Source organism: Aethalodelphis obliquidens, unplaced genomic scaffold, assembly GCF_003676395.1.
Source record: "Aethalodelphis obliquidens isolate GAN/ISIS:26980383/991018 unplaced genomic scaffold, ASM367639v1 scaffold20, whole genome shotgun sequence".
Classification (NCBI taxonomy): Eukaryota; Metazoa; Chordata; class Mammalia; order Artiodactyla; family Delphinidae; genus Aethalodelphis; species Aethalodelphis obliquidens.
This window is the reverse complement of record NW_020837964.1, coordinates 12601740-12629223: the sequence shown is the minus strand read 5'-3', so window position 1 is coordinate 12629223 and position 27484 is coordinate 12601740. Positions and strand designations below refer to the sequence as shown.

Sequence of the window (27484 nt, the reverse complement as noted above, 5' to 3'; positions counted from 1 at the left end):
CCAAGAAAATATGCCTTTCCCAGTAGGTGGTCCATCAGAACATGAAGCCTCCCACAGGATTCTGGGAACCCCCTAATTCAATGTGTTTTACTAGGATTGTGACACCAGGGTCAAACGGAGACCTCCCAGACCATAAGAGCCCTCAGAAACAGATAATGCTCTGGAGCACACACGGACATGCTCTTACTGACCCCCTACCCCAAGGTATAAACAATGTGCTCACAGAGAGATGAGGACCACAGGCTCTGGAGAGCCGCAGCACCCGGGCTGCACCTCTCAGGGAATGAGAGCTCTGCCACCACTGAGACCTCACTGAGGTGCAAAAAAGAAAGAAGTCTCCTACCTCTGTTTTTTCAGAAAGACTCCCAAAAGAAAGCAATTAGAATAATCTTTCTTTTTAGAGGTCCTCTATAAGCCATCTAACTTAGAAGCCTGCAAGTAGAAACAACAAAGTCAGGGATGGATGAATGCGGCATTCACAGACCATTAGTAGTTTCTTTCAGCTCAGTGTCCTCTGCAACCACGTCTGTGGGCCATTCTATGCCTCAGGTCATAAGTGCCTACAAGTGTGTGTGCACAGGTTGTGAGGGAGGCACCAGCACAACTGTTAAGCACTCAGCACAAGCGACACAGGTGCCTGAGTTCCACATCCATGGAACAAACACTCCCAGAGCATCTCCACAGGACAGGCGCTTAGGCTGACCCTGGTCTGCAGCCCTGAACAAGACAGACATGGTCCCTAACCTCACAGAACAAACCAACCAACTGCTTAATACAGTCATGATGTTTAATGCCTTCAAATGATGAGGTGTTGGGGTGCAGGGGGATAAAAAGAACAATCATGTGATCATTTTGGAGCAAACACCAAATGTGAATTCATGACGCAAGAAGATACAAAAAAGCAGGATTTAAGAGACAGATAATATGATCTGTTTTGACCAAGGAGGCCAAAATAGAATACTGACGGCTGGGCTTCATCATGGTGAGCAAGGTATACCGGTTCTATGCCCAAGTTCAACTCTCAGGAAGTGGTGAGAATACTCTGTAACAGGCCCAATGCAGCATTGCAAAAATAGTCAAATTCCAACAGAGTGATGAAAACAGGTAGCTCAGAAAGTGATTTCAAAGTTTCAGTATGCCCATAAATGATACCACGGAGACACAATCAGTATAATCTAGACTGTGCGGAAACCGCAGTTTCTTCAGTAAAGAAACTGCAGGGAAGGAAAAACAAACAAACAAACCAAAAAAGGGAAGGGAGGAGAAACCTACCAACTGAAAGAGATGAGAAATATATCAACCACTTATAAATACGGACTTTATTTGGATTGATTCAAATAATTTGTAAAAAGAGAACAAAAAACAAAACTACCGAGACTACTGGGGAAATCTGAATACTGCTTAAATATTTGACGACATTAAAGAGCTACTGTTAATATTTTTAGGTATGCTAATGGTATTGTGGTTATGTTTTTTTTAAAAGGATTCTTCTCTTATTAAAAATACTTAACTGAAATATTTGTTGATGAAATGATATGACACCTGGGATTTGCTTCAAAATAATCCCAAAGGGGATAGGGGTAGGGGTGGGTGGACCAGCGGGTGAAAGAGGAAATAAGATTGTCTGTCGACAACGTTCAAGCTGGATGACGAACACAAGGCAATTCATCCTCTTCTAGTTTTATACACTTTTGAAAGTTTCCACAAGAAAAAGTTTAAAAACAAACCAATGTGGCTCCTGCCCTTGAATTTTGAAATAAGTTCCTGACCACATTCTACAGTCCTGACTCTAACTTCTGAGAAGAGCGGGAGAAGGGCCCTGTGACGTGCACACGACCGTGGACAGAGACTGGGGCATGGGGGACGGGGGGGTCAGTGGGAGCGAAGCAGTGGAAGGAAGGGAATGCAGGCCGCCGGGGGGGCGTCCACTCACCTACAGCAGACAGCGCAACGGTCGGCTTCCGTGTATCTCTGAAACATAAGAGTCAGAAGTCAAAAGCCCGTTCACCTGCCCCCATCCACCTGGTGCCTTTCTCCCACTGCTCGCATTTCTTCACTTTCCTTTCAGTGGGTTCTTAGACTTCAGTGGGAATGTGAGGACCTTAAAAAGTAGTGTAAAGAGAAGCCTGTCTCCCTCCAGGGAGATGAACTTTCTCAGCCTCTTCAGCTGAGGCTAAGTCTGAATTTCCAATTATACAGTTGTATCCACAGAGAACAAATTACACGACCTGGCGTGGCCTGGGTGACTCTGATGTGGGGGTGGAGGGAGCCAAGGGAACCCCTTCCTGGTGTCATTTCTCCTGTGGAACAACGGGACAGTCGTGGAGGCGTAATTCTGCAAGAACCAACAGCACTGCCAAGGTGGACTGGAAAACTACTCTGGGTGTTCCCAACAGCCAAGAGGTAGAAGCAACCTAAGTGTCCACGACTGATGAACGGATAAATACACTACTGTCTCTACATACAATGGATTGTTATTAGACCTTAAAAAGGAAAGCAATACTGTCATGAGCTACCACATGGACGCACCCTGAGGATATTATACTAAGTGACGTAAGTCAGTCACAAAAGGACAAACACTGTATGATTCCACTTACATGTGGTACCTAGAGTCGTCAAATTCATAGAGACAGAAAGTAGAGTGGTGGCTGCCAGGGACTGAGAGGAGGGGGAAACGGGGAGTTGGTTAATGGGTACAGATTTTCAGTTCTGCACGATGAAAAAGTTCTGGAGCTTTGTTGCACAACAATGTGAACATACTTAACACTACTGAACCGCACTCTTAAAAATGATTAAGATGGTAAATTTTGCTTTGTGGCTTTTACCACGATTTTTTTTTTTTTTTTAAACTACGCCTGGATACAATGGGAGACTCAACCATTCACCACGAATGGTCAAAATGACAGAACTGGGCAGCCCCCTAGGGCTAGGAGGGCCAGACAAGGCAAATCTGCAGCCCTGGCTTACTGTTCAGAAGACCTGAGAAGGCAAGTCAGTTCAAGTGTCTTTCAGTCTTTAAATTATGAAAACAACTATTTCATGTAAATGAGGGACGCTTGCCCCAGAGCTCCCAGGGGGCGGTTTGCTCGTTAAGAGCCCCTCTCTTCCACTTCCCCTGGATTTTCTGCTCCTTCTCCCTCCTCTGGCGCTGCCCTTAGACCTGTCACCTTGGAAGCGCTAACCTGCATGGGATGCAGGTGAAGTCAGCTGTGTGCATCCTTACTCCCTGAGGATCCCTTTCCCTGGTCTGTCTGGTCAGTCAAACCTCAATACCTGGCTTGTCCTCTGCCTACAGTTTACCTTTCAGTGTAAAGCATCACAAAGTCACCGCCATTTGGGGGCAGAGTGGCCTGGCTGGGGAGAGGGTGTCCTTTCTGGGGACTCCACAGGCCACAGGCCCTCTAGTTAACAGTTACGGGGAAAGGAATCTGCTGTACAAAGAGAAACGGGAATGGATGTTTAGTAAGAACTCAGGACGCGCCAGGCCCTGGGCTGGGCGCTCCTCCACTCTTTGCTCCATGGAGAGTTGCTCTACGAGGTGGCTCTCAGCCCCCTTTCCAGAGGGGAAGCGAAGCGTCACCAAGAGCAAAGCAGCTGTCCTGCAGCACTGCTCGCTGCAGCACGTGTGTGTCTGTACCCATCAGAATGCCCCCACCGTCACCTGCCACTTCAGGAAGCTCCAGCCTGACTTCCAAATGCCAGAACCTGTGGTTCTCTGACAACGGGATTTCCCTGGCTGCTGAAGCCCATTTTGCAAACCTCTGTGATGGGCCTGAAGTGCCAGGGAGCTGAGGCCCCCGGGGACAGCCTTCAACCAGTGACTGACAGTGACGGCGCCCCCGCTTCCTCAGCCCTCGGAGGGGAACACCTCTGAGGAGGGAGTGTACACCAGCCCCTAGTGTTCCCAGTAAGACCAAGCTCCACCTGTTCATGGTGGTACCCAAGTAGATGATGTGCCCTCTCTGTGTGGCCTTCCCGATCCTGTCTCTCTTCCCACCCCCATAGCAGTTCTGTCCCCTCCTAACAACGTATCTGCAATGTCTCCTCATCTCAGGGTCTGCATCTAGGGAAAACCAAATTAAGATACCCGATCTCTAAAACAAAGGTCCCAGATCATCCCACAGCCAAGGGGTTATGCCTCTTAACGGTTCTTACTTGATATCCCAAATGTAGATGTAGGTGTCCACAGAGCTGGTGACCAGGAGATCTGACTCAAACACTGCCCAGTCCAAGTCACTGGAAACACAAGGAATAAACAGGACAACAACGAAGAGAAAAAATTCAGAGTCCATTTCCAAAGCATTCGCAGATTTCATTTCTAGTGGCTTCAGAAAGTCACTGTTAATTGGCCCCTGAACATGGTTTAGGCTGGGAATCTCCAAAGTTCTTTGGGAAAGAAGACTTAACCAAGCTCTGAAGGAAACTTTCAGGTCCTTCCCTGGTTACCACCTGCTCCCCCAAACCACAAGAAACAGAGCATTTCAACTTAAAACACATACACACACAAAAGCGCACATACGTGCATGTGCGCAAACTAAGACAAAACAAAGAAAAAAACCCCACGTAATTGTTGACATCGTTTTTTAAGTCAGACTCAACCACAGGTACCTTGAGTAAACCCAACATCTTTAAAGCACTGGCAAACTGCCGTGTTGCCTCACAGTTTTCAAGGAGGGCAAGCAGGGCCCTGGTCCTCCCCACCCACGTCCTCACTCCTTGAAAGGCACTTGCTACACAAACAGTTAACACAGGCCGGAGGTTCTGGCCTTTCCCATCACCTCCCACGTCAGCTTCACCACTCCCACACTTCCTGCTGCTACTTCTCACAAGAAGTTTTCCCCACCCAGAAAAGGATGGATCCAGGAACATTCCAGAAGCCAGCTGGAAGGCCACGAGTGGGAAGCAACTGGGCATCTGGGTAACGGACTATGATGCAGGAGCTCCACGTGGTGCCCCACTGTGTCTGGACAGAGAGCAAAGGGCTGGCTCCCAAGGTCTCTGTGCTCCAGGGCACCGCCGACCATGAGCTGGGGGATTCTGTGGGCGTAAGTTCATCTCCCTCCTACAGCAAACAGCTCTAACCCTTTATTCTGGACCAGGCTGTACCTAAGTGTCTCCTGGGATCGGGGTTAACAGCTACAGGGATGCTGGCTCCTAAACACTGGCTGTTCCTCGCTGCAAAGACCATCACTTCAGGACTGCTAAGGACGCAGCAGCCACCTGGGGCCAATGCAACACAGAGGGTCCAGCCTGGAGGGGGACGGTGTCTTTGTTTCACTTCCTGAGACACTGTGACAAAGTGAGACAGGCCAGGGAGCAGTGGAGGGCTGTGCCTACCTGATGACACGAGTGTGGCCTTGTAAGGTCGTGCTGACTTCCCCACTGCCGTCTTTCCACTTATAAAGGTCGACACGTTGGTTGCTCTGAAAAGAGACAAGGGGAAACCCATCTTGAACAGTTATGGCTGAACTAAGGCTACAGACACACTCGTGAGCACGTGAGCTATGGGTTATGGAGCCGCCCCCAACCATCAGAGGAAAATCCTCCCTGCCCTAACGGTCACACACCCATCTCCCCAGCTGCTGTCACACTCCATGTTCTCAGCTCACCCTTCCCACCATCAAATGCCCGGAGTCCACCTACCACACTTTGAAAAAACACATGCATGAGAAAGAAAACAGAATCACCACTAAAAGGGTGTCCTAGAAGGCAAAATTATAGAAGACTCCTTGAAATATGAACTTCTTTAAGGGTTAAGCAGAAAGACACAGGGAAATGGGCCAGAAGAAACCACAATTACAATAAGGAGAAGGAAGAAAAACAAAGCTTCAACCAAACTACATTTCTCTTAAAGAAACAAGCCAGCAAATGCTCCCTAAATATCACGAGTTCATGAAACACACTGAAAATGGATAAAGATTACTAATAGACTAAATACTATTAGTAGGCTATTTAATAATTTCTGAACTGATATATATATATATATATATATATATGTATATGATGGATTTTCATTTTAGCTCAGAGACAGATAGTTGTATACAGCTCTGAAATTTTTATCCAGAAATGCCAGTTTCCAGTTCTAAATAGGTAAGGTTCCTGTCAAAAGGTAAGGATTCAAAATAGCTTCCAATGGGAATAGGAGTGTAAAGAAAAGCACCCCCTCATCTTTTCTATTTATTTATTTTTTTGCGGTACGCGGGCCTCTCACTGTTGTGGCCTCTCCCGTTGCGGAGCACAGGCTCCGGACGCGCAGGCTCAGCGGCCATGGCTCACGGGCCTAGCCGCTCCGTGGCATGTGGGATCTTCCCAGACCGGGGCACGAACCCGTGTCCCCTGCATCGGCAGGTGGACTCTCAACCACTGTGCCACCAGGGAAGCCCCCCCCCCATCTTATAATAACATTCCTAGCCATTTCCAGGGTCTGCTAGTGCCAGTTTATGCACTAGGAACCTTAAGAAACCTGCCCTCTGCTCTTTCCCATCACACTGCACACTGGGTGTCATCACCCACATCACAGGTGAGGCAACTGAGGCTCCGAAAGTTGGATGGGCGCTCAAGATAAAACAGTGAGTGTTGAAACTGGGACTTGACCTCAGATTTGCCTAACTCCAAAGCTCTTTCTCCTGAAAATGCTTGCCTTCCAACCAAGAGCAATGAAGGGAAAAAAAAAATCAGTAAATTGAACTTCATCAAAATTAAAACTTTTATGTATCAAAAGATGTTATCAAGAAAGTAAAAAGACAATCTACAGAATTGGAGAAAATATTTGCAAATCATGTCCTTGATAGGAGTCTAGTATCAGGAATACATAAAGACCTCTTACAACTCAACAGCAAAAAGACAAACAACCCAATTCAAAAATCGGCAAAGGACTTGAATAAACATATCTCCAAAAAATGATATACAAATGGCCAGCCAGCACGTGAAGGGATGTTCAACATCATTAGTCACTAGGGAAATGCAAATCAAAACCACAGTGAGACACCACTTTATACCCACTAAGATGGCTAGAATTTTTAAATTACAAAAACAAAAACAGGAAATAAATTTTGGTGAGGCTGGATTGTGCATTGCTATGCAATGCTAATGCATTGCTGATGGGACTGCAAAACGGTCTTGTGCATTGTAGAAAACAGTTTGATGGTTCCTCAAAAAGTAAAACACAGACTTCACATGGCCTTTCAATCACTCCTAGGAATATACCCAAAAGAAGTGAAAATGAGTACCCAAAAAAGTACATGTACAGGGCTTCCCTGGTGGCGCAGTGGTTAAGAATCCACCTGCCAATTCAGGCGACACAGGTGCGAGCCCTGGCCCGGGAAGATCCCACATGCCGCGGAGCAACTAAGCCCATGCGCCACAACTACTGAGCCTGTGCTCTAGAGCTCGCGAGCCACGACTACTGAAGCCTGCGCACCTACAGCCGGTGCTCCGCAACCAGAGAAGTCACTGCAATGAGAAGCCCGCACACTGCAACAAAGAGTAGCCCCCGCTCGCTGCAACTAGAGAAAGCCCGCGCGCAGCAACGAAGACCCAACGCAGCCAAAATAAATTAAATAAATAAATAAATTTATTTAAAAAAAAAAGTACATGCACGTACATGTTCTTATCGGCACTATTTATAACAGCCAGCCCAAATGTCCATCAGTGGATGAACAGACAAAATGTGGTGTATCCCTATGATGGAATATTATTCAGCCATAAAAAGGAGTAAAGTACTGATACATGCTCTGACGTGGATAAAGAAGCCAGACACCAAAGGTCATGTATGGTATGACCGCATTTATATGAAATATCCAGAATGGCTAAATCCAGAGATGGAACACAGACTGGAGGTGGCCAGGGGCTGTGGGTGGGGGAATTACTGCTTAATGGTAAGGGAGTTTCCTTTGGAGTGATGGAAATGTTTGGGAACTAGATAAAGGTGGCAGTTACATAACACTGTGAATGTAGTAAATGATACTGAATTGTTCACTTTAAATGATTGTCTGAAAAAAATAAATAAATAAGGCTCTTTCTTGCCACTCCCAAACACATGCAGTATTAATCCACTTGGGCCTAGTACTGAAGGGTCAGCCTAAATCTGTGCTTCCCAATCAGGGGAGATTTTGCTTCCCAGGGGACACCTGACAATGCCTAGAGACATTTTTGGCTGTCACGATGGGGGTGGGGGAGGATGCTACTGGCATCTAGTGGGCGAGGGGCCAGGGATGCTGCCAATTTCCTACAAAGCACAGGACAGCCCCCACCACAAAGAATGATCTGGCCTGACCTGTCAACAGTCCCAGGGATCAGGTCCACTTTAGTCGTTGTCCCTGGTTCAAGGCAGACAGTCAGATTCTATTTTGGAAATGATGGGGAACGGCAGCTTTTTGTTCCTTCTAAAGCTGACAGCATTGCTCTTCTTTCTTTTGTGAGACGCTTTCCTCTCACAGACTGTCATTCCCGACAAGAACAGACCCAGACAGCACTGCGAATGGTCATATTCCCTGGAGGATGAGAAGGGCTCCTTCAAATACTGCCCTCCCGGCCCAGTGCAAAAGGAGCCAGAGGTTTAGGTCTCTAATTGTCCTAGGAGAACAGAACACTGATAAAGAATCAGGCAAGGGATACCAGAGATGATCTAAGCCCAGATATTTTTTCCGTTGTGAACCTCTTGGAAAACCTAATGAAACATATGCATCTTTTCCCTGGAAGAATTCACATATGAACAGGATTCAATCAAAAAAGAATCCCTTCCTTTGAATGGAAGGGTGTATGGAATCTTCTGATCCCTCTGAAAGCAATGACAGTTGCCCCCAGACCAGCTCACCAGGTCCTTCCTTAGAACGTCTTTCAGTCACTGGCTAGTTACATTCATGCAGAAAATGGATTCTTATCACACACAGACATAGAGGTATCTACCTGTTTCCCTTTCCAAATCTGGATTCAATTCTTAGAATTACCGATGGTACCCCCAATTCTTTTCATATACATTTAAATCTGTAATTGCCTCCATCTTCCTTTTAGAACCATGCAACCCCTCTTTGCCGCCTGAGAAATGACGATTATGTCCTCTTCTCTACGTAGAACACAGACCTACCAGCCTAGATCTCACATTTAAAAGACTTTTCCGGGCTTCCCTGGTGGCGCAGTGGTTAAGAATCCGCCTGCCAATGCAGGGGACATGGGTTCGAGCCCTGGTCCAGCAAGATCCCATATGCCGCGGAGCAACTAAGCCCGTGCACCACAACTACTGAGCCTGCACTCTAGAGCTTGTAAGCCACAACTGCTGAGCCCATGCGCCACAACTACTGAAGCCCGTGCACCTAAAGCCCATGCTCCACAACAAGAGAAGTTACCACAATGAGAAGCCCGCGCACCGCAACAAAGAGGGGCTCCCACCCGCCACAACTAGAGAAAGCCCGCGTGCAGCAATGAAGACCCAACACAGCCATAAATAAATAAATAAATTTATAAAAATAAAAAAATAAAAGCCTTTTCCTGTATTCCTTGAATGAGCTCACCGAGGCTGCAAAATAGTGCGCGAAGCTGTCATGAGGATTCCACTGCACGGCTCCAATGTCCCACTTGCTCTGGCGTGAGATCTTTCTGTGACCTTCGAAGGGGGCATCTAGACTGACGATGTATAGGAATCGGCGGCTAGGAAAACAACATCAACATTATGAAAACAGAACAGCATTAGCACTAAGATAGAAAAGTACATTTGGAATGACATACGGTTCGCAAGCAGTGCTCAAAAAATCCCCAGATGTACATGACGTTTATCGACTCCGAAAGGCATACAAGTGACAAGAGTAACTCGTGGCTGCTGGGCAAGTGGGAGCCATACTCCCTGTGAGATCTGTCTCTAGAGATGGTCCTCCCTCCCATATCCATGGAAGTCTGACCTCCTCCACCAGATTCAGCTCCAGCCCAGCCCTCTCCCAGGCTTTTCCAATCCCCCAGTTAGGATCATAGCTGCTTCCACACGACTCCCATGACACAGTCTGCATTTGGACTACAGCACAGCACTTATCTCTGTAGCAGAACTGCTAACGTAAATGTTCCTGTCCCAAACCAACTGAGTGTTTGGGGTATGGAGCATGTCTTGAATATCTCTATATGTCCCTCCTCACTAGGCACAGTGCTTTGCATGCAATAAACGTGTGTAAAATTAAACACCTCGCTTATCACTTAGCTAAATAATTTGAGAAGATCTCAAATTCCCGTGCAAGTTGACTACTTGGTGATGGGAACTAAATTAACACTATCAGAAGGGGAAACAATAACCAAAAAATAATAATAATGAAAATAATAATAAGTGCCAATAATGTTCAAGGTGCCAATCAATATAAAGGATCTGAAAACGGTGATGTCCTTTGTTCACCTATTTTCCTTCTGTTTTAAGAAAAAAATCCTTGGTGTGTGTATCAACCTCTTCAGCAGCCATCAGCGGTTCTTTGTTGGGGAGCGCTCCAAGCCCCCGGGAGTCGGCGAGGACAGGTGGGCTCGATAATGAAGAAAAAGATTAACTGTCCCCGCTGAGAACAGACAGGAAGTAGAAGGTTAAAATGGCATGTAGAACTCTAGCAGAAACCCGAGGAGGGATGGATTAAGAGAGAAAGGAAGCACAGGTAAGACACAAACTAAGAGAATTTCTGGGGCTTCTGAGAAAGTTGATATAGTACAAAGACCTAGAAACTCTGACCTCTTCCTAAGGAATCATCTGATCCCATGGCAGGCAGGCCGGCATTTCCCATTAGAATGAAACAGGGCAAAGGCCAAGCACTATATATATGGCATGTTTTTCAGCAGGGGAAATCAGAGACAGTACAGGGCAAATGCAGAACAGCAGAAGGTGGGCACTTCAGGATAAACATGCCTGATTGGACATAACATGTTTGTCTTCATCCCCCACTGAAGACCCACTAGAGTAAGAGTGAAAACATAAAAGACGGAAACCCACAAAGAAAATGAGGGAGGAAACGGAAAGCCGACAGAAAAATGGTTAAGTGATCCAGGGGAAAAACAACCAGCACCCAAGGGCCTGCAGAGCGAGCTGGTTCACACTGTGGAATCCAGGCCCGCAGGAGCTGGAGAGGAAGAGAAACTACCTCAGAGGAGCCCTGGGCCTGGGACGAGAGGCACGGCAGGGGGTGAGTGAGAGCTGCTGTGCTCAAAACAGGGCAGGAAGTGGAGGGTGAGACGCTCAGGCCTCTTTCCCTGCTCAGAACTCACAACACATGGCTTTTAGTCTTCAGATGGTGACTAATGACAAGCGGATTCTTCTCAGGAGGAAGTGTGCAGCCCAAGAAAGAACGAAAGTGAACAAAACAACAACAACAATAAAGCCCTGGAGATGATGGCATCTGGGCACCCTCCAACAAAAGGGCCTAGTTCCCACCTAATCTCCCTACAGTGGATCCCACCATTGCACACGTAAACAGAGATTCCACTCACTCTTTAATATTAACAGAGAGCCCATGAGCATCAGTCACAGCAGGAAACTTGAAAGACAGAGACCAACACAGCCAAAAGGAAAAGAAGGAAATGGGCGGCACAGAGGAAAGAAGAAAACCTAGAATTAATATTCTCAGAGACATGAAAGAAGACAATTTAAAGAACAGAGAACAAGAGCTCTTGGAAACTAAAGTTATAGTTGAAATTTTAAAACCTGACAGAAGGGTTGGAAGTTAAAGTTGAAGAAAACTCCCGGAATGCAAAACAGAAAGATAAGAAGACCGAAAGTTCAGAAGAGAATCCATACAGGATATCCAACATGCACTAAGAGAAGCTCCACAAAGAATGAGGAAAATTATCAAAGACATAATGCTGGAAAATTTCTCCAAACTAAAAGACACAGATTTCCAGACTGAAAGGGCCGTCCCAGGTGCTAAAATTATTTGTTATTTTAATCTGAATGGTGACCATATGGGTGTATATATATGTAAATTTATTTGAGCTGTTCACTTAAGCATACACTTTACTACACATAGTTTAAAGTTCAATATAAGAAAATGAAATGGTGAACTTCAAGATCATGTTGAAAAATAACATGGACGTATGCATGTCTAAGAACACATCAGAATAAGAACACTCGCATGATTTCCAGTTATATAATCCCGTTCTCTCCTAGAATGCTACAAATGACAATATCCACATCAGTCAATACTGAGAAATCTAACGTCTGAGATACAGTTCTTCCAGGGCACCTGCAAGTATTTTATGGGTTGTTAATATGGCTACATAATGCCAAGTATATGTTATTTTTCTATTTGTTTAGATAAAACAGGTAATAATGTCAAAAACGGGAGGAGGGTCCCTCTAAGTGCCCAGCACAATGAATGAAAAAAGACACATACCAAAGCGGTCACAGTGAAAATTTCACACACACGAGAGGTAAAGATAACACTAGGGATAAAGATAGGATTTCTCCAAAGAGAAAAAATAGGTCACATACAGAGTCCAGAATCAGAATGGCATAGGATCTCTTGACAATAACTCTGAGAAAAAGAACTCCACATACTGATTTAACCCAACAATTGTTACATGACTACATTGGAAGGAGGGGGAAGGCCAGGTATATATACATAAGGGACTCACAACTGAAGTAAAAGTGCTAAATATTCATCATCTACTGTAAGAAGTCAATTTGAATATCTGTGATGGATAAATCAAGATACAGCAGTGCATGTAGTACACCACTCGGAAAAATAGAAGCAACCCGAAATAAACAGCTCAGGAGTCTTAACTGGTTGCCTCTGGTGAGTGAGATCAGGGTGGGGAAAAAGGTGAGGTGGGGGGCTTCCCTGGTGGTGCAGTGGTTAAGAATCCACCTGCCAATGCAGGGGACACGGGTTCGATCGCTGGCCCGTTAAGACCCACATGCTGTGAAGCAACTAAGCCCGTGCGCCACAACTGCTGAGCCTGTGCTCTGGAACCCATGCTGTGCAACAAGTACAGCCATGACAGTGAGAAGCCTGCGCACCCCAAGGAAGAGTAGCCCCTGCTTGCCTCAACTAGGGAAAGCCCACGCACAGCAACGAAGACCCAATGCAGCCAAAAATAAATAAAATAAATAATTTTTTTAAAAGGGTGAATTGCATGGTATGTGAATTATATCTCGATAAAGCTATTTTTTAAAAAAGTGAGTTTGGCTGGGGCAGAAAAGAGACATACCAATTTTTCCTATCTATGCATTCAGGGTGACACAAGAAAATGGTATTATCAATAACTGTCTCTGGGGAGTGGAGTCAGAGGTAGGACGGAAACTTACTTTCCATGGTATATCCTTCTGAATTAATGTTTGCTATGGTTTTATTTAAAAGTAATTTAAAACACGATTTCAAAATAAAATAATGAATAGAAAACACTTCATTTTATAAATGGGTTCATAAACAACTAAGTTAACGAACATATAGCTAAATCTGAGAGGTAGTAATCTAGGGCAACATGAAAGGAAAGGGACTCTGACCATTAAATGTTATCATACTGGTACAATGTTAGGATGATTAGCAAATGCAGGGACCTTAATTGCCAGAATCTTAATTTTGAACCAGAAGACACTACAGAAATTATGTAGTTCAACTTCTTCATGATGAAATCGAATTGCTTCATGAGAAAACCGAAGTCCAGGGAGGCCAACTGAATAAATGTCCAAGGGCTCATAATCAATGGCCAAACTGTAACCCAGATCCTCTCAATCCTAGGAACTAGCTACCTGTTAGACCATACCAGACAGCATCCTTCTGAAGAGTCCATGCACTAAACAGAAAATGGCAATTTCAAGACCAAGCTACCAGTCACTAACATTTCAAAGGAATTTTATTGCTCACCTGTTAGGGCAGAGAAAAAAATAAACTGCAAATAATGCCCACAACTACCACTGAGGTCACTAGGACAGCAGAACTAAACCCTATGACTGTAATCCTTAAATAAGAAAGTATTTTCCAATTTCCCAGAAACCTCTTGATTTGCAATTTGTTCCCAGAAATTGTGGCAGACGAACGCTGTAAGCTCACTTACCCGGAAAGCACTGCATGCTGCCCCAGACAGTCCACAGACATTGCAGTTGCCTGTGAGAGAGAACACAGATTCAGTTCTGCCAGCAAAGCCAGCTCAGGTTAGAGAAGACAGGCAGGTAGACACCTGTGGGTCTTCCTCTTCCCGTGGCCCAGGCAGTCCCCGGCTGGCAGTTCTCTACAGTGGATACCTTAACCCCCTTCTAATTCTCATTCAAATCTCACATTCACCTTCCACAATAGGGCAGCAGTTGTCTGTTCTCCCTGAGACCAGGGCTACACACAATCTAACCTGGGACATCTTTCTCTCTCTCTCTCTCTCTCTCTCTCTCTCTCTCTTTCACACACACACACACACACACACACACACACACACATATACACACATACACACACCATCCATGCCTTCCCAAAGGGCATGGACTCCTCCTCCAAGCCGAATGGCAATTGGTAATATTCAAACACCACCTCTGCTGAATCCACGGTCACATTCTTGTCATTGAGATGCCCAGTTCCCATTTAATCTGAGATTTCCAGCACCTTTTACTGCCTTCCATTTCCCAGGTCTCCCAGTTCCTAGGGATCACCATCTTTTCAGGATCTGATGTCCAATTTCCCAAAGACCACACCGAACCAAACAAATCTACATTCAGGCTGGAGCGTGAGGCTAATTTTAATCATGGGAGTTATAGCCCTAAATTCTCTTATTTGGACAAGTTCAAGTCCTGCTGTATTCTCAGGGCATTATCTGCAACAGTTTGTGCCGTTGTTTGGTTATTAAATGCTCTAAGTTCTTTCCAAGAGTCTATCCAGAGAGAATGCATTTTGTACATTCCGCTACACTCACACATCACAAATGGTAAACAGAAATTCTCTTCCTCACTCTCGCTGGTCTTATTAATGGGTTTCTCACTTGTACACCCTCAAGAAACACGTCACAGGTAACATTAGGGACAAGAAGCCAGAGTGCTTTCACTGGAGGCTGAAAAGGGATTATTATGCATCCTTCATTCCACTAGAGTCATGAGCAGAGAATAGCCCAGCTGGAAAAGCAGGCAGTGAAATGAGATGCCATTTCCAGGACTCTTCTGTGCAATGTATACATTAAGGGTATGAAAGAGGGCAAGATGGTACCTCCAACCAGGGACGGTACCATCTTTCTAGAGTGTGTGTGGTAGCAAGAATCCTAAGGTGGCCCCAAGATTCTGGGTCCTTGGTGTACATACACATTCTCCCCATTATTCAAACACTAATCTAGGTACTGCTACAAACGGATTTTGAGATGTAATTAAAGTCCCAAATCAGTTAACCCTAAGAAAGAGAGACCCGAAACAACCCAAACGCCCATCAGCTGATGAATGAACAAACAAAACGTGGCATATACACACAATGGCATACATGCTACAGTATGAATGAACCTTGAAAACATTATGCTAAGTGAAATGTCAGACAAAAAAGGATAAATACTGCATGATTCCACTTATATGAGGTGTCTAGACTAGGTAAATTCATAGAAACAGCAAGTACAGTAGAGGTTGCCAGGGGCTGGGGGTGTGGGGTGTTATTGTTTAATGAGTACGGAGTTTCCGTTTGAGATGACGAAAAATTTCTTGGGGGAGGGAGGAGGGGGAGATAGAGAGACCTAATCACATCAACTCTTTAAAGCTAAGTCTAGAGGTCAGAGACAGAGGAAGTCAGAGATTTGAAGGGTGAGGGATTGATTTAACATGGAGAAGACTCTTTGCTGCCGGCTGTGAAGATGGACAGACCACATGGCAGAAGCTGAGAGTGACCTCTAAATAACAATCAGCAAAAAACCAGGGACCTCTGTCCTATAACCCTCAGGAACCGAATTCTTCCAACAACCTGAATGAGTTTGTTAGCAGATTCTTCCCTAGTCAGCTGAGCCTCCTGACGAGAACACAGCCAACGGATGCCTGGGTTTCAGCCTATGAGACTGAAGAGAGAAAGCAGTCAGGCAGAGCCTGGATCTCTGACCTACAGTACCGTGAGCTAATAAGTCTTTTTTTTTTTTTTTTTTTTTTTTTTTTTTTTTGGCCACGCTGCACAGCATGCAGGATCTTAGTTTCCTGACCAGGGATCAGACCCATGTCCCCTGCAGTGGAAGCGTGGTGTTCCAACCACTGGACCACTAGGAACTCCCCTAAAGTCATGTCCTTTGACTCAGTAATTCCACCTCCAGAATCTATCCAAAATACAGCCAAAACTTTCATACACAGAGTTGTTGAATTCATGTTATCTATAAGTAAATTATAGATCTCTAGACAATGAAATGTTCTAGAAGCATTAAAGAATGACATAGAAAAATGCAGGAGCCTGCAATGAGAGTATCATAACTCACCATATCACCTTATCAGAGCAAGTTATTTTTTAAGAAGTAAAACAAAAAAACCCACACCTAACTGATATTTCCCTACTCCTATCCCAGAAAGAAAGAGGCCAACGTTATGCTTGCAGGAGCACATGAAGGAGGGTTTGCTAGGCTGTCCCAAAGGGGGAAATGGAGAGAGGGAAGTGCTTTAAGCAAAGAACCTAAAAATAAACTCACCAGAGTAAAAGGTGGTGCTTTGTCAGGGACAAGAATCCCCCTGGAAAGGCCTCAGCACCCTCAGTGCACCCGATGGGGAATGGCTGAGAGATGCTAAGTCTGGGCATCAGGGGTGAAGAACCATAGGGTTCTTGTATGATCTCACTGTAAAGAGAGGAAGGGAGCCCCACAGTGACTGAGAGAGAACCTCCCACCAGCCTGCAGGCAGAGCCCTGCTGCAGATTAAAGACAACTTAGAGGAGTACAGGAAAGTGGTATTTCATTCCTTACTATGAACTAAAATTTAAATCAGCTACTTAGCCTGAAAAAAGTATCCCAAAATGTTTAGATGGTAGTTGTTCCTATGGGATTTTAATTTTATTCCTCTCAATGAGTCTACATTTATGTATTATTTCTATATTTGCATTATTTTATAATAAAAAGCACTTTCTTTCCGAGGCTCCTTCCAACTCTCTTCTCTTTCCATTCCTCTCATCTAGGCCTGAGACTTGGTCTACAGCAACACCCTCCCAACAGTCTACCTTCCCCTCTCCCGTCTCCATTCAACCTAACACTGAACCTCTGAAGACACAGTTCTAATTACATCAATCCACTGCTCTCAAACCTTTGTTGGTTTTTCTCACTCTGAATAAAATCAAGCATAGACTCCTCAGCCTTCAGGTCCTTCCAAATCAGACACTTACAGAATTTCTCAGGCTGACCCACTCTCTACCTGCTCAAGCCACACCCATTCACAGCACTCACCCGATTCTGCAACTCTCCCAATTCTGAAGAGATGCTTAAGCTCTTCCTTCCGCCTAGAAAGTCCTTCTCTCCTACTCTGCTGTTGAAATTCTACTCAACTTTTAAGGCTCAAGACATACCTCCTCTAAGAAGCTCACCCAGCGTCCACCAAGGGGACTCCACCTTCTCCTAAAGTACCTTCCCTGCCCCTCCATCACAGGACTTGCCTTAACTTGCTTTGTGGTACAGTGAGTCCCCTACACATGAATGAGTTCCATTCTGAGAGCAAGTATGTAAGTCCAATCTGTTCACAAGTCCAACCAAGTTAGCCTAGGTACCCAACTAACACAATCAGCTATATAGTACTGTACTGTAAAAGGTTTATAATACTTTTCACACAAATAATACATAAAAAACAAACAAACAAAAAATAGAGACAACATTTTTAATCTTACAGTACAGTACCTTGAAAAGTACAGTAGTACAGTACAACAGCTGGCATACAGGGGCTGGCATCGAGGGAACAGGCAAGAAGAGTTACTGACTGCAGGAGGGAGAGGAGGTGGGAGATGGTAGAGCTGAAGGATCGCCAGCAATAGGAGACGGAGGGCAAGCTGCAGTTTCACTCACGCCTGATGTAGATGGAACGCACGTTCACATCTTTGAAAGTTCGCAACTTGAAGGTTCGTTTGTAGGGGACTTACTGTAGTTACTGCTGTGCACATTGATCCTCTCCCATGAGCTGTGAGCCCCTGCAGGTGAGGGCCTATTTCATTTCTCCCAGAGCTCCCAATGAGGTACTTTGTGAATGCAGTCACTCTGCACACATCTGATAGTTTTGAAGATGGGTCAGAACCAGGTGAAAATCAGGGTCCTCCCAGCTCGGAATGTGCCGACATCTCAAAGTTTTTCAGTAGTTTCCCTTGCTAATTTATCACCCATGAATTTATCTATACTTCTCCAGTTCCCTCACTTTTTTAATACCTCCTAGGATAATGAACTTTGATAGTTCATTGCCTGCTGTGGGAAACCTTCTACTGGAATAGAGAGAACTGACGAGCAAAGTTTGTGTACCTTATCCCCACATTTTATGATGTAAAATTCCAACCATACCTTTTCTGAACCTTTGTTTTTAGAAATTGAAAATTCCTCTCCCACCTGCAGGAAACAAACTTATGTTCAGAAATGCTCCCTGTCAAGGTGACATCTTTAGACAAAAGAGAATAAAGTTCTTTACAGCCCTGTCCTTTCTGCAGGATGGTGGCCTTTGCAGCACACTTTAGGAGTCATATGACCTCGACAAAATAAGACTGCCATAGCACTGACAGTGACGGTTGATTCTTACTGGCCTAGAGAAAATGTAATTCATAATGTGGAAAAGAAAAGCTAACTGATGGCTGATAAAAGGTACCATTTCATAAGACTCTGTGAGCCTCTGTACACAAATTGCTGCTGCCCTTGTTCAAAAAAATCATTTTTTCATGAAGGCTGCTGTGTTCTTAAGCATTTGGTCTCACCAATCCAAAGAAATTGACTGCGTTGCATCAAAAGGAAGAAAGTTTCTACATGGCATTTCTGCAGACATAAAACACAGTTCATCTGGTGCAGCAGAAAGGATGTGCATGGGCTTTATGTCAGACTGGATTCAGAAGCCTCTTCTACCACCTCTCCAGTGGACAACAATAAAAAATGGTCCAGCACAGGTTGTCACTGGCCTCCTGCACTGTTGGCTGTTTACTGGCTGTTTTACTTGATCATGTGGCAGCATCAGAACTCATGATCACTCCCTCCTTAAAACCACTGGCTTCGTGACATGACTGCCTCCTGGACTCTTCCTAGCTTTGGACACTTGAAGAAACAGCTAGGAAAGTCTGTTCCTAATTCATCCATTTCTTCCTGTCTCTGCCTCAGCTCAGGCCTTTGTCGGTCCTCCCCTGGACAGGGACACCCGCCTGTCACCAGCCTTGCTCCCTCCACCCTCAGGACTGTTGCAGGACCTACCTCTGGCTATGCTGCTTGCTTGCTCACACTCCCTTAGTGGTTCCCCACAGCCTGAGCATGACATTAAAGATCACTTCAGACCTCTCTTCCTGGGCTTCCTTGGTGGCGCAGTGGTTAAGAATCTGCCTGCCAGTGTAGGGGACACGGGTTTGAGCCCTCATCCAAGAAGATCCCACATGCCGCAGAGCAATTAAGCCCGTGCACCACAACTACTGAGCCTGAGCTCTAGAGCCCACAAGCCACAACTACTAAGCCCACGTGCCACAACTACTGAAACCCGCACACCTAGAGCCCGTGCTCCGCAACAAGAGAAGCCACAAAAATGAGAAGCCCGCGCACTGCAATGAAGAGTAGCCCCCACTCGCCACAACTAGAGAAAGCCTGTGTGCAGCAATGAAGACCCAACGCAGCCAAAAATAAATAAACAAATTTTTTTTTTTTAAAAGAAGGAAAGTGTAGTGGTTTAAAAAAAAAAAAAAAAGGGCTTCCCTGGTGGCACAGTGGTTGAGAGTCCGCCTGCCGATGCAGGGGACATGGGTTCGTGCCCCGGTCTGGGAGGATCCCACATGCCGCGGAGCGGCTAGGCCCGTGAGCCATGGCAGCTGAGCCTGCGCGTCCGGAGCCTGTGCTCCGCAACGGGAGAGGCCACAGCAGTGAGAGGCCCGCGTACCGCAAAAAATAAAAAATACTGGGACTTCGTGGTGGTCCAGTGGTTAGACTCCATGCTCTCAATGCAAGGGGCAGAGGAGACATCTGTCTGAGGAGACGTGACAACTAAATATAATGTGGTATCCTGGATGGAATCCCAGAACAGAAAAAAGACATTAGGTAAAAAGTAAGGAAATCTGAGTTAAATATGCATTTTGGTTAATATATCAATATTGATTCATTAACTGTGGAAAATGTACCATACTAGTGTAAAACGTTATTAACAGGGGAAACCTATCAATAATTACTTCAAATGTAAAAGGACTAAATTCTCCAATCAAAAGACAAAGAGTGACTGAATGGATAAAAAAAGCAGGACCCATCTATATGCTGCCTATAGGATACTCGCTCTAGATGGAAGGACATACAGACTGAAAGTGAAGGAATGGAAAAAGATATTCTATGCAAATGGAAACCAGAAGAAAGCTGGAGTAGCTATACTTCTATCAGACAGAATAGACATTAAAACAAAGACTGTTAGCAGAGACAAAGATAGGTGTTACACTACCAAATGTAAAATAGATGGCTAGTGGGAAGCAACTGCATGGCACAGGGAGATCAGCTCGGGGCTTTGTGACCACCTAGAGGGGTGGGTTAGGGAGGGTGGGAGGAAGATGCAAGAGGGAGGGGATATGGGGATATATGTATACATATAGCTGATTCACTTGGTTATATAGCAGAAACTAACACAACACTGTAAAGCAATTATACTCCAATAAAGATGTTAAAATAAATAAACAAATAAATAAATACCAAAAAAAGATAGGTGTTACATAATGATAAAGGGGTTAATCCAACAAGAGGATATAATATTTATAAACATTTATGCACTAAATATAGGAGCCCCTAAACATATAAAGCACATATTAGCAGGCCTAAGGGAAGAAACAGACAACAATATAATAATATTAGAGAATTTTAATGCCCAACTTGCCTCAATGGATGGATCATCCAGATAGAAGGTCAATAAGGAAACATCAGCCTTAAACAACACATTTGGTCAGATAGACATAACAGTTATATCTAAAATATTCCATCCAAAAGCAACAGAACAGGGACTTCCCTGGTGGTCCAGTGGTTAAGAATCCACCTTCCAATGCAGTAGACGCAGGTTTGATCCCTAGTCAGGGAACTAAGATCCCACAGGCCACAGGGCAACTAAGCCTGTGCACCACAACTAGAGAGAAGCCCATGTGCTGCAATTAGAGAAGAAGACTGTGCACCACAACAAAAGATCCTGCATGCCACACCTAAGACCAGACACAGCCAAACATAAAATTAAAAAAAAAAAAGCAACAGAATACACATTCTTCTGAAGTGTGCATGAAAAATTTTCCAGGATAGATCATATGTTAAGCCACAAAACAAGTCTTAATAAATTTAAGAGGACTGAAATCATATCAAGCATCTATTCTAACCACAATGGTATAAAATGAGAAATTAATTACTCAAACAAAACTGGCAGAAAATTCACAAATATGTAGAAATTAAACAACATGCTACTGAACAACAAATGGGTCAAAGAAGAAATAAAAAGAAATTTTAAAAATACCTTGAGACAAAGAAAAATGGAAATATACAAAAAATTGTGGGATGCAGCAAAAGCAGTTCTAAGAGGGAAGTTCATAGCAATAAATGTCTATCTCAAAAAACAAGAAAAGTCTCAAATAAACAACCTAACTTTACACCTCAAGGAACTAGAAAAAGAACAAAAGAAGCCCAAAGTTAGTAGAATGAAAGAAAATAACAGGGACTTCCCTGGCGGTCCAGTGGTTAAGACTCCACACTCTCAATGCAGGGGGCATGGGTTTGATCTCTGGTCGGGGAAGTTCCGCATGCCACATGGAGCAGCCAAAAAAAAAAAAAAAAAGACAATAGAGAAGATCAATGAAACTAAGAGCTGGTTCCTTGAAAAGATAAACAAAATTGACAAGCTTATGGCTAGCCTCACCAAGAAAAATCGGGAGAGGGCTGAAATAAAATCAGCAATGAAAGAGGACATAGTACAACTGATACCATAGAAATACAAAGCATCATAAGAGACTACTACGAACAATTATATACCAACAAACTAGACAACCTAAAAGCAACGGGTAAATTCCTAGAAACTTACAATCTACTAAGATTGAATCATGATGAAACAGAAAATCTGAACAGACTGATTACTATTAAAAAGACTGAATCAGGGCTTCCCTGGTGGCGCAGTGGCTGGGAGTCCACCTGCTGATGCAGGGGACACGAGTTTGTGCCCCAATCCAGGAAGATCCCACATGCCGCGAAGTGGCTGGGCCCGTGAGCCATGGCCGCTGAGCCTGCGCGTTCGGAGCCTGTGCTCCACAACGGGAGAGGCCACAGTAGTGAGAGGCCCACGTACTGCAAAAAAAAAAAAAAAAAAAAGACTGTATCAGTAATCAAAAACCTGCTAACAAACTAAAGTCCAGGACCAGAGAGCTTCACTGGTGAATTCTACAAAACATCCAAAGATTTAATACCAAACCTTCTCAAACTTTTCCAAAAACCGTAAGAGCAGGGAACTCTTCCAAACTCATTTTATGAAGCCAGTATTACCCTGATACCAAAACCAGATAAGGACATCACAAGAAAAGAAAATTACAGGCCAATATCCCTGATGAACACAGATGCAAAAATCCTCAACAAAATATTAGCAAACTGAATTCAACAAGACATTAAAAGGATCATAGTGTGACTTATTCCTTGGATGCAAGGATGATTCAATAACCACAAATCAGTCAATGTGATACACCACGTTAACAAAATGAAGAATAAAAATCATATGAACATCTCAATAGATGCAGAAAAAGCATTTGACAAAATTCAACATCCATTTATGATAAACACTCTCAACAAAGTAAATATAGAGGGAACATACCTCAACATAATAAAGTCCATATATGACAAGCCCACAGCTAACATCATACTCAACAGTGAAAAACTGAAAGCCTTTCTTCTAAGATCAGGAACAAGACAAGGATGCCCACTCTTGTCACATCTATTCAACACAGTATTGGAAGTCCTAGCCAGAGCAAATTAGGCAAGAAAAAGAAATAAAAGGTATCAAAATTTGAATGGAAGAAGTAAAACTGTCACCATTTGCAGAAGACACGACATTAAATACAGAAAACTCTAAAGACTCCATCAAAAACCTGTTAGAACTAATAAACGAATTAAATAAAGTTGTGGGATACAAAATTAATACACAAAAATCTGTAGCATTTCTATACACTAATATACACTAATACATCATCAGGACAAGATATAAAGAAAACAATCCCATTTACAATTGCATCAAACAATCCCATTTACAACCTAGAAATAAATTTAACCAAGGAGGTGAAAGACATGTATACTGAAAACTATAAAACATTAATGAAAGAAATTGAAAAGGACACATACAAATGTTAAGATATCTTGTGCTGGGACTTCCCAGGTGGTCCAGTGGTAGAGAATCTGCCCTCCAACGCAGGGGACACGCGTTCGATCCCTGGTCAGGGAGCGAAGATCCCACATGCCGCGGGGCAACTAAGCCTGCGTGCCACAACTACTGAGCCTGGGAGCCTCAACTAGAGAGACCACGTGCTGCAAACTACAGAGCCCATGCACTCTGGAGACTGCGCACCACAACTAAAGAGAAAACACACACGCCACAACTAGAGAGGAGCCCGCACACCACAATGAAGAGCCCACCCACGGCAACAAAAGATCCCGCCTGCCTCAACGAAGATCCCACGTGCTGCAACTAAGACCCAACACAGCCAAAAAAAAAAAAAAAAATTTTAAAAAAAAGGACTTCCCTGGTGGCGCAGTGGTTAAGAATCCACCTGCCAATGCAGGGGACATGGGTTCCAGCCCTGGTCCAGGAAGATCCCACATGCCCCTGAGCAACTAAGCCCGTGCACCACAACTACTGAGCCTGTGCTCTAGAGCCAGCAAGCCACAAGTACTGAACCCGCATGCCACAACTACTGAAGCCTGCACACCTAGAGCCCATGCTCTGCAACAAAGAGAAGCCACCATAATGAGAAGCCTGAGCACCGCAACGAAGAGTAGCCCCCGCTCGCCACTAGAGAAAGCCCGTGTGCAGCAACGAAGACCCAACGCAGCCAAAAATAAATAAATACAATAAATTTATTTTTTAATTAATTAATTAATTAAAATACACTGTTTCGGGCTTCCCTGGTGGTGCAGTGGTTGAGAGTCCGCCTGCCGATACAGGGGACACGGGTTCGTGCCCCGGTCTGGGAAGATCCCACATGCCACAGAGCGGCTGGGCCCATGAGCCATGGCCGCTAAGCCTGCAGGTCTGGAGCCTGTGCTCCGCAATGGGAGAGGCCACAACAGTGAGAGGCCCACGTACTGGAAAAAAAAAACACAAAACACTGTTTCAGTCACACTAGCCCCATTTCAAGTGTTGAAGAGCCACATTTCCATCATCTCAGAAAGTTCTAGTGGATGGTGTTGCTCTAGAAAACTATCGCTAAGCTTTCTTAGCATTCACACTCATCGATTCCAGGGACCACTTCAGAGTAGATGCCAAGCAGCACAGCTTCCTCACTATTAATCGGTGAAAGTAACATCTGTTTTATAAAGTAAATGACACATATAAAATGCAAAAAAGTTACACCTTTCAGACTGGGGTTTTTCTCTGAAAAACCTAAAAGCTTTAAATTTTTTAAATGATTTTTAAAAGTGGTGGGGTCACACCAACGAAGACCCAATGCAGTCAAAAAAAAAAAAGGGTGGTGGGCTGTTTGGAAAAGTTTATTGTTCTGCCTTTTCAGAAAGGCGGTGTGAAGAGTTTTAACTTTTTCTTTCTACATTAATGAAATAGTTAATAAAATGAGTCCCTACCCCTCCCAGTGATCACCAAAATCAACTACAAAACCATACTAATTCACACTAAGACTCACCCTTCCAAATGAATAGAAAAATCAGAAAGAAAAACAGAAACTCCCACAAGGCAGTTAAATTACCCAATTTAGTTTGTTCTCTTACTATGACAACTGCTGTTTAGGTTTAATTATTTGATACGACTTCATAGCATCCTAATATATGTGTCAACACCCTCTCTGCAGGTCTTTTCAATTACATCCGTGTAGAGAAGCAGGGGTGAGACTACCTGGGTTTCTGTGAAAATTAAAGGGTTTGCAGATTAGTAGCTTCCAAATTACCAAGCTCAGAGGTAGGACACATGATTCTTTTCTTAGTCCCCAGTGAAAGCAATTAACAAAAAGGGTAACAGGAATATGGTTCTTTTCCCCTGGGAGTCTGGCATCTTTCTTCCTCCCAGAGACACCATGCTGACAGTGCAAAGTGCTTTAGGATCCTTTCACCCAAATGCGGTTGCTCAAACTCTCCATGGGCACTATGTATCAAGGGCAGCCATAGAGCAAATTGGTGGGAAGTTCTCCCCTCATGCATCTTTACGGCAAAAGAAGGGATAGGTTTTAGAAAGAAGAAACCACATCACCCCCTTATCGTAAATCCAGATTCCCCTTCAGTATAAATCACCTGCGCACCAACACAGTGCCTGGTACAGTGTGCACCTGTCAAAAGCTCAATAAACCCTTACTGAAAAAATGACTGAATGAAAGTCTGGCACACTGAAGGTATTCAATAAATTATGTGTTCGATACATGAAGAGAATCACCAACACACTGTCCTAGGTGCTGGGGAAAGGGGGGCATGATATTTATTGTAAAACGACTGTATGACAGGCTCATACAGTATGAAGCAGAGTAGTGTAATGAGCACAACAAGGCCCTGGGGCCAGACGCCTGTGTTCAAATCCCAATGCGACCACATAATGGGAGGCCTTGGCCAAGTCACTTGGGATCAGACAAATGGGGATCAGCTTCCCTGTTGGGGAAAAAAAAAAAAATCTACTTATCTAGCATGGTTCTTTCATGAATTAGAAAAAGGAAATGTAGATCACTTAGCACAAGGCCCGGCATATGGAAGGAATGAAATAGAAAAATGGTAAAAATTCCTAGTAAATACTAGCGTTCCTTTGGGATTACTATGTGTCCAGCACTGTGCCACACATTCTAAATGTATGACCTCAAAATTCTCACAGCAACCCTATGAGGTAGGTACGATTCGCACCTCTTACAGGTGAGAAAACATGCGCAGAGGGTGATGACAGGCTAAGAGCTGAGGCGGGATTCGAACGCGGGCAATACATGCAGTGCATACTCCTATTCACCTACGGTATTTTCCACTATCCTAGCATCAGTAACCACTTAAAAGCTTAGGCGCGAAACAGGCACTTTGCATGCAGTTTTTTTTTTTTATCGAATCCACTCCAAAGACCTGTGAGGCAGGGTTAAGTCCATGCATCTGAGGCTCAAATAAGTTCTGCGACTTGCCCAAAGTCACTAGGCGCAGGGGTACCTAAACCCCCTCGCTCACCACCGTGGTCATGGGAAGCCTCCCCTCAGCGCTCAGTAGCGCGCAATCTCTGCAGTTCGATGTCCCCAGGGAGACGCCACTCCCGGTATCCACGAGGGGAACCCCGAAACCCCGCCCATGCCAGCCCCAAACACCCACAACGGTCATCAAGGATCCCCTCACCCGCTTGGGTCTGACAGGTCCGGGTCACTCCCTTGCCCATCTCTCCAGCCCGGACTGGGGGTCGCCCCGCCGCCCCCAAGAACGACCCGGCAGCGTGGGGGAGGGGAACCAGGAAGGGCGCATGCTTAAAAGGCTCCATTAGGCCCCGAGCTCACCTGGGAGTCGCGGAACTCCACCACCACGTTCTCGCTGCTCCATCGCGCCGCCATCTCCCGCGCCCAGACTCGGCGGTCCCAGGACTACGCGTTCCCACCCACGACACCCGCGTTCCCGGGTTCGGTGAGCCCCACGCAGCCCCGAGCCAGTCCAGCCACGCCCCGTCCCCCCTTCCGTCTGGCTGCAAACCATTGGCTGACCCAAACACTGGCTCCGCCCCCTCTTCCCGGATTATCCAATTGCGGCACCGAGCCTGCCCCAAAACAGACACGCCCCCTTACTTCGTCACTCGGCTAGAGTCACCCACGCTCCTCGCGCCTGTGAATACACGCCCCCTGCCGCGAGCTCTGCCGGGAGTTGTAGGCCAAGGTCTAGCCACTTGTGGGCAATCCGCGAAGAGCTTGCAGGTTAAGGTTTGGACGAGGGGAGGCACCTCTCTGTCTCCTCGCTGGTGTCCTTCGCAAGGCCCAGGCCGTATATAACCAAAGCCCGACATTAGTGCAAACCAGTGGTTACCTCTTCCCCTGAGGCCTGCCACAAAGGCATTGGAAAGAGTGAATTGTTTTATACAGTACAGCGGCGCCTGCCAAAGTATCCAAGGACCCAAGGGATCTCCGAAGGCAAAACAATTTTCATAGTCATACAAAGAAGTTATTTGCCTTTTTCATTTTCTTTCACCAGTGTACAATGGAGTTTTCCAGAGGCTACATGATACATATTAGTAACAGAT

The 27484-nt window shown here is 44.9% G+C and overlaps 1 protein-coding gene across 9 annotated transcripts in view; it reads right to left on the bottom strand.

Moving 5' to 3' along the window:
- Positions 1–26918, bottom strand: part of WDR59 (WD repeat domain 59) — a 109192-nt gene extending 82274 nt beyond the window's left edge. For all 9 annotated transcript variants that reach the window (XM_027119278.1, XM_027119285.1, XM_027119276.1 and 6 more), the window contains exons 1-6: positions 26754–26918; positions 14011–14060; positions 9510–9645; positions 5338–5423; positions 4156–4236; positions 1934–1971 (exon numbers count right to left, since the gene is read on the bottom strand). In XM_027119278.1, coding sequence (XP_026975079.1) covers positions 1934–1971; positions 4156–4236; positions 5338–5423; positions 9510–9645; positions 14011–14060; positions 26754–26807 — 445 coding nt within the window. In that variant the 5' untranslated portion in view covers positions 26808–26918. The remainder of the gene's footprint in view (positions 1–1933; positions 1972–4155; positions 4237–5337; positions 5424–9509; positions 9646–14010; positions 14061–26753) is intronic.
- Positions 26919–27484: the final 566 nt, after the last annotated feature.